Source organism: Scatophagus argus, chromosome 8 (assembly GCF_020382885.2).
Source record: "Scatophagus argus isolate fScaArg1 chromosome 8, fScaArg1.pri, whole genome shotgun sequence".
NCBI classification, from domain to species: Eukaryota; Metazoa; Chordata; class Actinopteri; family Scatophagidae; genus Scatophagus; species Scatophagus argus.
The window spans coordinates 9653053-9665894 of record NC_058500.1 but is presented as its reverse complement, the minus strand read 5'-3'; the positions used below and the strand labels follow the sequence as shown (position 1 = coordinate 9665894).

At 41.6% G+C, this 12842-nt stretch overlaps 1 protein-coding gene across 1 annotated transcript; it reads left to right on the top strand.

Moving 5' to 3' along the window:
* Positions 1-9045: 9045 nt before the first annotated feature.
* Positions 9046-11008, top strand: bhlhe23 (basic helix-loop-helix family, member e23). Its single transcript, XM_046396915.1, has one exon. It carries the CDS (start codon positions 9596-9598, stop codon positions 10277-10279), a length of 684 nt encoding a protein of 227 aa, XP_046252871.1. The 5' UTR covers positions 9046-9595; the 3' UTR covers positions 10280-11008.
* The last annotated feature ends 1834 nt before the right edge of the window (positions 11009-12842 follow it).

The window sequence follows — 12842 nt, the reverse complement described above, 5'->3', positions numbered from 1 at the left end:
TAGGCTATACATCAACAAATCTCTCAGTTAGCCTACAACAGTAATGGTGATGGCATTACCGCGTGGCTAATGCTAATAGCTAAATACAGATACTCGCCTGGATGTATTTTCAGAAGCCTTAGAGAGATGGTGTCTTATGTTTTGCACACATTCTCAGCACAACACTGTTCTTTTCGCTCAAAATTCCTACTGGGTTTGAATCTAAGTGCCATTCAACATCCATCAGAATTACAGGTTGCAGGTCTTGATATGCGAATAGAGTACAAGTCAACATAATTTCTACATATTCTGGCTGTGCACCCAACTGTGAACAACATCACTCTATACTTGGGGGCCAATGATGTTGTGACAATCAGAAATACGGAAAGTAGACTTTACTGATCTTACACTCAATTCTTTGAATGCAGCATGTTTGTCAGCTGCCAACCAGTCAGAAGATGAGTTGAGAGATTCTGAACACCTGGTTTTCTACACGTAATCTCTACTCAGTATGCTTTTTACGAGAAAAAGCCAGGAGTAAACTTGTTCAGCCCTTACCCATTTTACTTTCTGTGGTTAGACGTCACCTGTACAAAGCAGACCGAAGAATGTGCATTCAGGACAAGTGAGCAGCTTGAGGTGTCACTCAGTAGCACCTGTGCCATGCAACCTCCACACAAGATTAGCAAAAAGAAACAGAATATATACAAATGTTGGTGAGACAGATGTGGATTGTATAACATAAGTGAGATTTGATCCATGAGGGGGTCCCACTGATCCGGATTCAACATCCCATCTCAGGTGGTCTGTGGTCCCGCAAAGAAGAACTTGAGTAAAAAGAGAGTAAGAGAAGAATACTAGGGAGAGAGCAAGGGAGGAGAGGAGAGGAGAGACAGAGACAGAAAAACTTCAGGACTTGAAGTTTGAAGGACACAGAAACCAAAAGAAACAGAAGAAAAATGCTGTGTTTATCAGAAGTTTACAGTTTGTTGTATTCCTATTGGCAGGACAATCATGGACTATAAGTACTAGGTTTAAGATTCAGTGAGACTGAGACTAACCCTGTGAAAAGGTAATGGTCACAGACAGGAGGGCTGAATTGAAAAATAAGGCTACAGTGGAGTCAAATTATCTGATGTCAGCAGGGAGGATACTTCAGAAGAAGAAGACAAGATAGGAAAAGGCCCAGACAACTGACTTTTTTTAAACTCTGGAGACAGAGAGGAGTCCTGAATTCTGAGAGCATAATGCATGAGGTAGGATATAAGGTTTAATGAGGATAGATAGGAATGAAGAGGTGAGCCCAATTACAATTTTGTAAGTCATCAGAAGCACCTTAAAGTCTGATCTGACATGAATGTCAGAAGGCAATGAAGTGGAACTAAAATTGGTGTAATATGATCAAATCTTCTGGTTTAACTTGAGATTTTAGCTGCAGCTTTCTGGACCACTTTAGGACTTTTTGGGCAAGCACACGCTAGGCCAGACAACAAAAGATTACAATAATTAAGTCTGGATGCAACAAAGAAATTAATGAGTGCTGTGGATCTTTGCATCAGCCATGGACAGCAAACCTAATTATAGTCATGTTATGTAAGTAGAAAAAATGCAATCTTGGTTATTTCTTTAATGTGCTGATCAAAAGAGAGGGTGGGAAAAAATGTAACACGATGACTCCAGGCAGTTAGTTGAGAAATCACACAGAGTTACTGTTACTTGATCAAAATGAGTGTCGAGTGGGGCCAATGACCAACATCTCAGTTTTATCAGAATTTTGTAGCAGGAAGTTATGTGACGTCCTTTTTATTTCTGACAGGCAGGCAGAGGTGACAAGACAAATCATTTTTTTTCGAGCCCAAGTCAAGTCTGAAGTCTTTGTCCACAAGTTCAAGTCGAGTCTCAAATGTTGGTGAGTAAGTGTTCTACTACCAGCTGGTATTTTTTTGTTTTGGATATGATCACTTTAAACAGGCTATTACACTGCAGTATGAAATATATGACCAGCCACTGTGTAATGGCACATCACAGAATCCCATATGTACCGCAATTGAGCAGTGTTTTGTATTCTCTATGAGGGTATGAAGGCAGAGAAAAGGCAAAGCCTAAAGCTGGGAGGAAGTAGAGACAATGGTAAAGCACTGTAGCAGTCCAATGCATAATGAAAATAAGAGAGCAAATCACGTTCAGACTGTACTTGTTAGACATTTCCTTTATGTTAATGCACCAAAAAGATAAAATAAAGATTGTTCCAAATCTCAAGTCCAAGTCAAGCTGAGTATCGTCAGCATATCAGAGAAAAATTATTCCATCATTGCATATAATTTGACCAAGAGGTGAAATACATAGAGAGAAGAGCAAAAGGCCAAGAACAGAGCTCTGAGGTGCTCCATGTTTCATACTGGTACTGATGTATTATGATTACACACTGTGTTCTTTCAGATGGGAGGCACTTGAGCCAAGTGAGAGCCAGGCCAGAGATACCCAACTGACTTTTGAGCCACTCTAAGACATATTGTAATCTATGGTATTAAATGGTGCACTACGATCCAGTAACAGAAGCACAGAGGTAGAATTTGAGTCGTTTACTACTTTAATCATTGCAGTTTCAGTGGAATGACAGGCCCTGAAAACAGACTGAAAAAGATAATTATTAATTCAAGGCTGAGTAAAAGTTGCAGAGGTACAAATCTTTCCAGTAATTTTGAAAAGGATGGAAGATTAGAGACTGGTCTATGTTTTTTTTGTTTTTTTTTCGAGACCCTGTATTAAGGTGTGTGTGTTTTAAGTAGAACCACAGCAGTCTTAAAGCCTGTGGGGACAAAAGCACAAGTGTAAGTGATAAATTTACAGCACTCAGCAGTGTAGGTCCCAGAAATTGCCAAAAATGTAAAAACAGTTTACGCTGCTAGGAGGTCCAGGAAGAAACTGTGCAACACTGAAACTCAGCTGCATTGATATTTTCCCTACAGGCTTTTTGAAAATGTTCTAAACTGCAAAGCATCAGATCTTTTTTTTGTACAAATATTCAAAGCTTCCCTCCACTCAGGCAATTTCGCACAGACCCTCAAGCCACTTTTACAAAAAAATAATCCAGACAAGTCACTAAGGAACAATTACATCAAAACTCCACAAAATTGCTCTAATGTCTTCCAGTCAGAGTTTCTATCATACCACAGCACCGAGGCTGCTCTGGCTATGAATTACATAACATCACTAGAGAGACAGGAAAGTTGGGCAAGACTGAGTGGGTACATTGATAAACTGCTTTAAATCTTATCTGAAGGAGGAACTACTTTGTATCTGCAATCACACATCTGAGCTTACAAAAATGACGTGGAGTTCCCCAAGGCTCCATACCCGAGCCTCTTCTGCTCAACATCTATGAGCTCCTACTAGGTGAGGTTATGAAAACAACAGAACAACCATAAATCTGCAGACAACATAGATTTATGGAATGATATCACCAGGTGATAATGGTCCCATACAAGTAATGAGTGGGTGCTTTAAAATACTATTGCAGATTAATGCGTTTAATGTTTTAGAGACAGAATATATTTGTGGTACATTATAAACCATCCAGATCTCACAGATGGTCTGGGACAGGTCTAGTCCCTGTCCCCATTGTCAAAACTAAACATGGAGAAGCAGCATTCAGTTTTTATGCAACACGTATCTGGAACAAACTCACATCAAATTTGATGTCTGCTCCAACCCTCAGATCTTTCTTTTTGAGATCTTAAGACTTGGCTTGGCACTTTTATTCATTAAATTAAAGCTGGAAATATTTTATTCATATGTTGCGCCGTACTATATTTTTCCCCTTGTTTAGTAGCTGCTGTTTTATATTACTCTTTTAAATCCTATTTGAATCAGCGTTTGTATTTTGTCTTTTTATATTGCATTGTGTTCCATTTCATGATGCCTTTCTGTTTTATATAAAACACTTCGAATTTCCATGTTGTTTACAGGTGCTGTGCAAAAAATATCTGTTTAAATTCTTGCCAACTGAACAGTATGTTTCTCTATTTCACATCTCTTGTACGTATGCCCTCACTCATGCACCTGTGTGTGTGCGTGTGTGTGTTTGTGTCCTGTCTCTATGGCGACCAACAAAATTGTACAACATTTCAATAGAGCTCCTCAGAGACCGTTACAGATAAAGAAGTCTCTAATCACTTTTCAGTTGGATGAGGAGCTGGATTTCAAGATGGTCAGGACATTGTGGCTCAGTACATTGAGGATTTAGAAACAAAATTCTGCACAGTCATAACATCAGTCAGTTTTACTGCAGTCATCATAACTTTATTATTGTTCATATCCATACAGATGTGATGTTTAACTCATGATGGTCTAAGGCCATCCTTTGTTTTTCAGAAAATGAAGTTCAAAATATTGTAGTAATAAAGTCAGCATTGTGGTAATATGGGTAAGTAGACTCTATGCTTGCTTAGTCATATTATTAGCTGTAAAAAAGTCAAATATTTCTTAGGTAAGTGCAGTTTCATTCGGCAGCTGGCAACACACGACTCACCTGTGAATTGGTTCATGTGTTTGTGGTACACATTTAAACATGTTATGTTATGTTGGCTTGAGACCGAGTAGGGCTGCGGCACCTTTAAGGGGGGTGAAAGGGACTCCAAAGTGGGTCAGAGTAAAAATATCTTCAACAATTATTCATGGTACCCCGCCTATCTCTACCATACCTCCACCCTGTGAAAAATCTGCATTGCACTGCAGTGAAGGGAGACAAAATGGAGAGAGAAAGATAAGGAGTGAGGGGGAGACATGGAGAAGAAAGGTTTGGGGTAAAAAGAGCAAAAACAGAGTAAAGAGTGGGTACATTGTTTACTTATTTTGGCTTGGCTTGTGATGAAGCGTGGGTGCAGTGTGCAATGCACAAAGTACATTGTGCAATGTGTGCCTTGCAAACACTTCCTTTGATGCTTGATGCTAAATTTCTCCAACATTTGCTCTGTCGTTGTCAGCAAGCCTCCCACCAAACACCAACACTGTACCCACCATTGCAAATGACTGCCAAGACTCTCTGAATCAAACATTTACCACACCGATCCACATTATTATCATACTTTCTGTCTCTTCTAAAGATGAAGGCAAGGGCTCGGATTGGGGAAAAGACTTTGTGAAGTCTCTCTGATTGGGCAGATGGAGTGTGTGCTGTCCTGTGATTTGAGACAGTGATGGGATTTTTGAGACTTTGGGTTGGGTGCTTAAGGTTCAATGGGTTTGATGTTTGCTTCTCTCTTTTGTGAGCACCTATGTGAAAGGCATCCTGATTGGAGCAATGAATAAAATCAAGGGCTGTGATTGGCCACGAGGAAAACTAGATTCCAGTGCAGCAGAAGGGTGTCATGGCTGCCAGGTCCCTGTAGGTCTGCACTGTAAATCCACACATTAATCAGAGCCAGCAGGGGGAGATCAAAGGAGCCTGTTCCATCTTCACTCAGGGCAGCACTTTGATGTGTGTGTGTGTGTGTGTGTGTGTGTGTGTGTGTGTGAGAGAGAGAGAGAGAGAGAGAGAGAGAGAGAGAAATGGGGTGAATGCCAGGCAGAGAGAGTGGGGCTGAAAATTAGGATATGAGAGGCAGCCTGGAGAGAAAACTCTCATGTGTGGATCCTGCTGGGTCTGGATATAAAACACATTAGCAATAATCAAAACCTGGTGGAACTTTGAATATCAACACCAGTTCACATTGAAACATGTGCAATGTTGTTACAAAATGCTCTCATGTCACTGCATCCACAAGACACAAGCAGAATGAACACTGTACCGCCGATGTAGCACATGTACAGTATAGCATCCATGCTTGCGTGCATGTATTTGTACACGCACAATTGTGTACGTGCACACGTGCATTGTTCCTGTCAAATATGACACCTTGTCAGCAAAAATACTTTTCTGCCCCGTGGTGGTCTTCTTCTGTCACTGCAGGCGTGAGCTTTCTTCTCAGCCAAATGTGGTATGCCACCATTGTATGGCAACTGAGCCTGCAGTTGCCATGGTGACACAGAGCTGCAGCACAGGCTTTAAAAGCATCATGTATTATTAGTTGGTGTGTTGACACTTTGGCGTTTTCTTCCATTCTCTGTGAATCAGAAGCTTTTAGTGCTCGGCCCTCCTTGAAATAAGGTGACGATTCCATGTAGTGCTGTAAAATGAACACTAGGGGATGTGATCACAATAGTGTGAGAACCCAAACTGGGCCGTTATTTCCTGCACTGGACAGTTCTTCTCACTGTAGATCAATAGTTTCAGTGAGTTGGCTGTTATTAAAACAGGCAGTGTTGACACTGAGGATATTTTTTTGTGTCTGCATCTTGTTTACGAATAGCTTTTTAAATATTATTTTAACATTTTTCCATGGTTACATTAACATGAATATTGTGTAAAGGCAAGACGGCTACTGGATGGCATGAACATAACTAAACTGAAAAAAATACCTCAGTTAATTCTAAAATGTTATTAATGACTGATACAAGTTTGTTGTCCATTATGTGTTTGAAGTATTTCGATTTGTCAAGTCATGGGCTTTCCTGCCATCTGCTGGTCAAAGTACTGTACTTCCTGTTGGTGCAGGAGAGAGAATCATCACATGGCAAAGGGAGTGCTGCAGCAGCACTTTGTATGGGCTAAAACTTTTTTCATCACTCCTGTCTGAGTGCATTCATCTTGGTTTGTGATATTCAGTCCCACATTTTTAGGTTCTTTCTCTGTGTTTTTCTGCTGTCTGGTTTACTGCTGGACTGATGAAAACACAGCCACAGAGAAATTACATTAAATGCATTCAAATACATTTCAATCAATTATTTAGAAATACACACGATATTGATAAATTTGATCAATTATACAAATCAGAGCATTTAATCATGATTGCTCTGTAAACCAGATTTACAGTTCAATACACTGTTCAGGTCAGCATGTCAGATGTGTAGAGTATTATAGTAGTATAACAAGCGTACATAGTTTCACATTCAGATTTCGTAGTGCCTCTGAATGTTCAGCAAGTCAGGTAACAACTACTTTGAATCCCAATTGTAATTACATTAAATTGAGTCATTATGAGCAAATATATAATTAATATTCTGTGTCACCTTCAGTAACAGTCTGATAATCATTATTTTATTTTATTTTCAGCAGGATATAGGGAAACACGTACAGGTGCAACATATGATGTGAAAAGGAGAAAAGTCATAAAAATTAGAACACTTGTCAAACATATGATTAAAATTACATAAGAGAGAAGTCAATCAAAAATACCTTCCCCTGGACTGAAAGACGCTTATTGATATATTTACATACTTTACTCTAGATAGTTTATACAAATTCCAGATGAATGTGAAAACAGCTTTCTGGTGTCAAACTCTGCTCTCTGAAGTATGCATTCTGCATTCCACACTATACAGACATAAATATTAGGATGGGGCCGTTCTTCAGAGGTTGGGCTGGGCCCCTTACCTCCGGTGAAGGGAAATCCTAATGCCTCAGCTTACCAAGACATTTTGGACAATGCTATGCTTTCGACTTTGTGGCAACAGTTTGGTGAAGGAAGAACCTTTTCTATCCCAGCATGACTGTGTCCCAGTGCACAAAGAAAAGTTGATAAAGACATGGCTGGATGAGTTTTGGTGTGCCCTGATCTCAACCCCATCCAACACCTCTGGGATGAATTGGAACTGACACTGTGAGTCAGGCCTTTTTGTCCAACATCAGTGTCTGACCTCTCAAACTCTCTACTGCATGAATGGGCAAAAATTCCCACATAAACACTCCAAAATCTTGTGGAAAACCTTCCCAGAAGAGTGGAAGCTGTTATAGCTACAAAGCTGTCTGTGTATTTAAAATGAGATGTCATTAAAGTCCCTGTTGGTGTAATGGTCACGTGGCCCAATATTTTATCTATTTAGTCTCTTCCTCCACTAGGTGGCAGCAGAATATTTACCGAGTCTGCAGGATGCCATATAGGGAAGCCAAGCTGTGGATTGTAAGAGTTGATCACATGTGAAGCCTCATCGTAGTGTAATGTTCCACAGTGGACACCGAGTGGCAGCCTTACCTTCACTATCAAAGATGTAGTGTGTGAGATAGCTGATTATTGAGTCTCATTCTCATGTCATCAAATGGTGACACTTTGAGTTTTCCAGGTAGTCAAATATTGAGGCTTGGGGCTGGTGGCCAACCTAGCCAACCAGTCTCAAGGGAATGAGACTCATTAACTAACTTGTCTCACACTTGCACCTTTCATACTTAGAACAACTATCTTCCAGCCGGGAAACCTTTTATTTGCAAAAACAAAAAAGGATCCTGTGTGCTAATTTATCATTATAATATTGCTTTTGGTGTTCACTAGCAACCTCTCAGTCTTATTTTTGCCTGTTGCATCACTATATTTGGTTGTAGGCACATACAATTGTCTTAGCGTATAGGTTTCATGAGATATGACTCATTGACAAAGCTGGGGCTATTTGTCTTTCACTAATGACCAACTGGCCAGTGTTATTACCTGTAAAGGTGACTGAGTGGAACTTGTCCCCGAGCATTTGGTGCCAATGCTGACTCTGCTAGTGTGCAAGCGTGAATGGCGGGCAGGGACAACTTCATCTAAAAGCTTATTATTTCTGGGATGAATCCAGAGCAGGCTGCAAAACTTAACCTCTATAACACCCAGCATGTCTCTCACCGTTTGTCACAGTTGTTTAAATGCACCAAATCAAGGCAAACATTTTGGTCTAGATCAGAAATAAACACATGAAAAGAAAGGAGAACCTGGAGGTCACATGTTCAAACATCACAGCCTCCTTATGTCTTGTCAATGTCCTTCTGCTCCGCTACATGATCTCTCACTGTTTGTTTTAGCACACACTAGACACACATCTTCTTCAGCCAGGTGAGTAGTTACCTTTTATCCACCTACCTGTCTGATCCTGCCACGTTAAGTGTTGCATGAGCTCATGGAGTCTGCTGCTTGTGAACTGTGTATGTCATAGCGATTAAAACAGTCCCCCTTTCACGTTTATTTGCGTTTTGTCAAAGAACTTTAAATGGCTTCCAACAATGGACAATACAGTAACTACTGCTGTCATTTTGCACTGCAATTATCACGTTTTGATTGAAATTGGGAGCAGACATGCTCTCTTCCCGAGTTAATTAAAACGCCCCCCTGATTGGACGACCAGATAATCCCCGGCGGGCCTCGTGCTCCTACTAACTTGCGAGCGGGGCAGAACACGAGTCACAATCTGCCCAAGGCGAGGGAGGGCAAGGCGCGAGAGGAAGGCGACCGTTGCGAGCGCTCCGATCTCAGCGAACACAATTAGAGAAGTGTTGTTGAACGTGGGCTATGCGCGCAACAAGGGGGGAGCGCAGTGTACAGAGGAGGTGAATGCATGTAGAGGCTCAGTTTCAGATTCACAGCCTCCTTCTTGAAGAGTCACAGCACTGACAGAGGAAAGGAGTGAGGGAAGAGAGGAACTCCTAGAAAACAGCAACTCTCTGAGAGAATTACGTGAGTACAGCCTACAGATTTCAAAACAAAAGACAGGACAGGGAGAAAACGCAAGAGTAGACTTTTCCTGGTCAGAATCCGCTCTGGAAGAGAAAATGAATGTCAGCGAAGAGAACCTGCTCAAGTCCATCAGCAACGACGCGCTCCTCGACCTGACGCAGCGCTACGGCCAATCAGCCTTCGGGTTTGGCGCTGGCCATGGTGCTGGAAGTCCCGGCCGGTTCCCGCTCACACCGGCCACCGACTTCATCTCCGGGCAGACCGCGAAGTCCAACGAGAGCGGCGGGGAGCACACGAGCGACGACGAGGACGGCTTCGACTCGCTGGAGTCCCGGAAGAGGGGCTCATCGTTTGGGGACGACAAGCCCGGGGGGCCCCTGACCAAGAAGTCCAAGGAGCAGCGCTCCCTGCGCCTCAGCATCAACGCCCGGGAGAGGAGGAGGATGCATGATCTGAACGACGCGCTGGACGGCCTGCGCTCTGTTATCCCCTACGCCCACAGCCCCTCGGTGAGAAAACTCTCCAAAATAGCCACTCTCCTCCTGGCCAAGAACTACATCCTTATGCAGGCTCAGGCTCTAGAGGAGATGAGGCGGCTGGTGGCGTATCTGAACCAGGGACAGACTATAACTTCACCAATCCCTACCGCGCTGGCGCCCTTTGGACAGGCTGCCGTCTACCCGTTCTCGGGGTCTGCACTCGCCACCTGTGCCGAAAAGTGCACAACTTATTCCGGAACACCATCGAGTCTCTTCAAACACTGTAACGACAAGCCTTGATTTAGTTTAATTCTCTTTCCTGAACTTTTACCTTTACTGCACCCCCCTCTCTCTCTCTCTCGCTCTCTTTCTGTCTCTCTCTCTCTCCCACTAGTTATTTTTCAATCATTTTGTGGAAAATAAATCAAGTTTAGTCTGATGCATAATCTTAAAGTATGGTTAAGTAATTTTATTGCAATGTTTCATCCACATTTAACAAACGCTACATAGAAAATAAACTGTTTAGGCCTTCTTATAAGATGAAGTCAAAAACACCCTGTCACTTTGTCGCTCGTACTTTTACAGGCGCTGCGGGCCATGTCCAAATTTTGAGTTCGGGTACATTTTTAGTTCAGTTATCAGCTCTTATTTGTAATCTATGCAACATTCAGCGACGACAACATGAAAAGTGGAAATGCCAAGAAATGCGACTTGATCTCTGGATTCATATGAAAGGACTTCCTTTGACTGACTGTAGGCTACTGATGCTGCGTGGTGGGGATTTGATGTTGGCTGAGGTTATATTTACTGAAACGATGTGTTGACCAGTTTGTTTTGTTATTGCATTAACTTGTTAAGTTATTGCACATCTTACATGATTGTATTGTACAACTGTGGAAAAATCACTTGCTCCAAGCCCGGCTATACTAATGGTTATATAACTACAGCCTATACATTGAAGAAGCGTTTTGGTTGTGTTGCAACATGGATTTCATATATTGTTTATATGTCTTTATAATTAAAACACATATCTATGCTTGGATCCGGTTTGCTTCATTTCAACAACCATTTGAGAGCTGTAAAACACGTTCACACTGAGTGCAGATTTAACAACACACTAAAATGACAGCTTAAATGTCAGGTAGCTCCAGTTGCACAGGTACGTCATGTTTAATTCATTTAAAATGATTATTTCAAACACCTCTTTTTATTATTTTGGGGACATAATTTGCAATAGTTTAAGATTAACTGACACTAATTCACATTTAACGTAGAACGTAAAAAGGCTTCGATTATTATTATTTTTTTAAAATTAACCGTAAAAAAAAAAAAAAAAAAAAAACAGAAAGAAAAAAGAAAGTCAAAACTGTCGCCTCTCGCGCTGTTAAAATGATTCCCAGTTCTTACCCTCTGAGTGGCCCTCCTAAAATGAGTTGGCAACTTTGTTTTCTTGCATGAGAAAGCTCTGACATGAAGAGCTGGGTCTAAACGAGCTCAGAGGGGCTGGTGGGGCCTGTTTGGCACGCAGCAGGGTCGGTGGCGCTGAGGGGAAGGGCGCAAGAGCCGCCCGGGGCACCCAGGACCTGTCTCTGGGTATTTGGGTGATTGCAGGCTTCCTTGGCGGGCTCTTATACTCTGGACAGCTATTAACACGATTTCAGCTCCTGTCTCCCCTGCTAGACTTAATTCAGTGAACGTTTCAGGGCCAGTTTTTCTTTTGCAGGTTTTGTCATGTGATTATACGGATTAAGAAAAGAATTAATGCTTCAAAGTGGTTGTAATTTAGTAGCTACTATTTCTTTTCCTGAAAATATAAGTGTGTTTCTTTGTTTCTGTCACTTTCCTGGAAAGTGACACTTTCTTGGTTTACCTTTTTCATATTAGTCAGTGCTGATATTGATGTTATAATGTAGCAATTTTTAGGTTAATGGTTCTATTTAAATTGAGGGTTTTCTTACTGTAATTAGAAAAAGCCAGCTTGATGTCAGTGAGTGGTGTTTACAGTGTTTTTATAGCCTGAAAATTGACACCAGAGATGGATAAGTTATTTTCCAGTGTAATCCACACAGTAATGAATTAGATTACGCTGCAATTACACTGATTTATCAAACAGGTCATTAAATCTACTTTTTTCCATCACGGCCAGACCACAACATTGAATGTCTTTGTGATTATCAGCACTGATCGTTAAGTCATTTTCAACCTGCTAAACTAAGAGAAATCATTACTTTTAATCCCAGACGTCTTTGTTTATTAACATATCTGCGTGAATTTGGCCCTTGTGCTTGTTCTACACAAACTAAGTCATGTGGTTTAGCACACAATAAAGCAGACATTTAGATCAGGCCAGTCTATTAGAGAGTGACTAAGGGATCCACCCCAGTCTCTCTTTTACAATTTAGCTGCATGTCACAACAGCAGGCCACACATGGCATCTTAAATTGGCCCTCTGATGACACATGTCTTGTCAGAGACCCCGCGAGACAGTCAGGGTAGCGGGGACGAAATGTGACAAATGCTGCCGATGATGTGAGGACTCGGGCCCTGCACTCCATCAGTTTCCGTACAGTCTAATTGTCATAAATGAGATGGTTGCCTTTTTTGCACGGACGGGTTGGTGGTCACTTTCCCTCCCTGTAGGCCACTAATGTCGGGCTGCTGAAATATATGTTTTATTGTGTCGCCTTATTATCTTAATGGCCATTAGAGTGCATGGTGGCAGTGTGTCATTTGGCATGCAGGCTACAGCTATACATTAAGACAGATTTGTGATTTTGCTGGTCACGTGGTTGTGTTTCTTGGCCCTTTAGCCTACCAGCTAAGGGTGTTGTGTACAAAAAAAATCGCCAATTATCTTTTTCTT

Coding starts and splice junctions, on each gene's coding strand:
- bhlhe23 (XM_046396915.1), top strand. CDS start 9,596: ATGAATGTCAGCGAAGAGAACCTGCTCAAGTCCATCAGCAACGACGCG.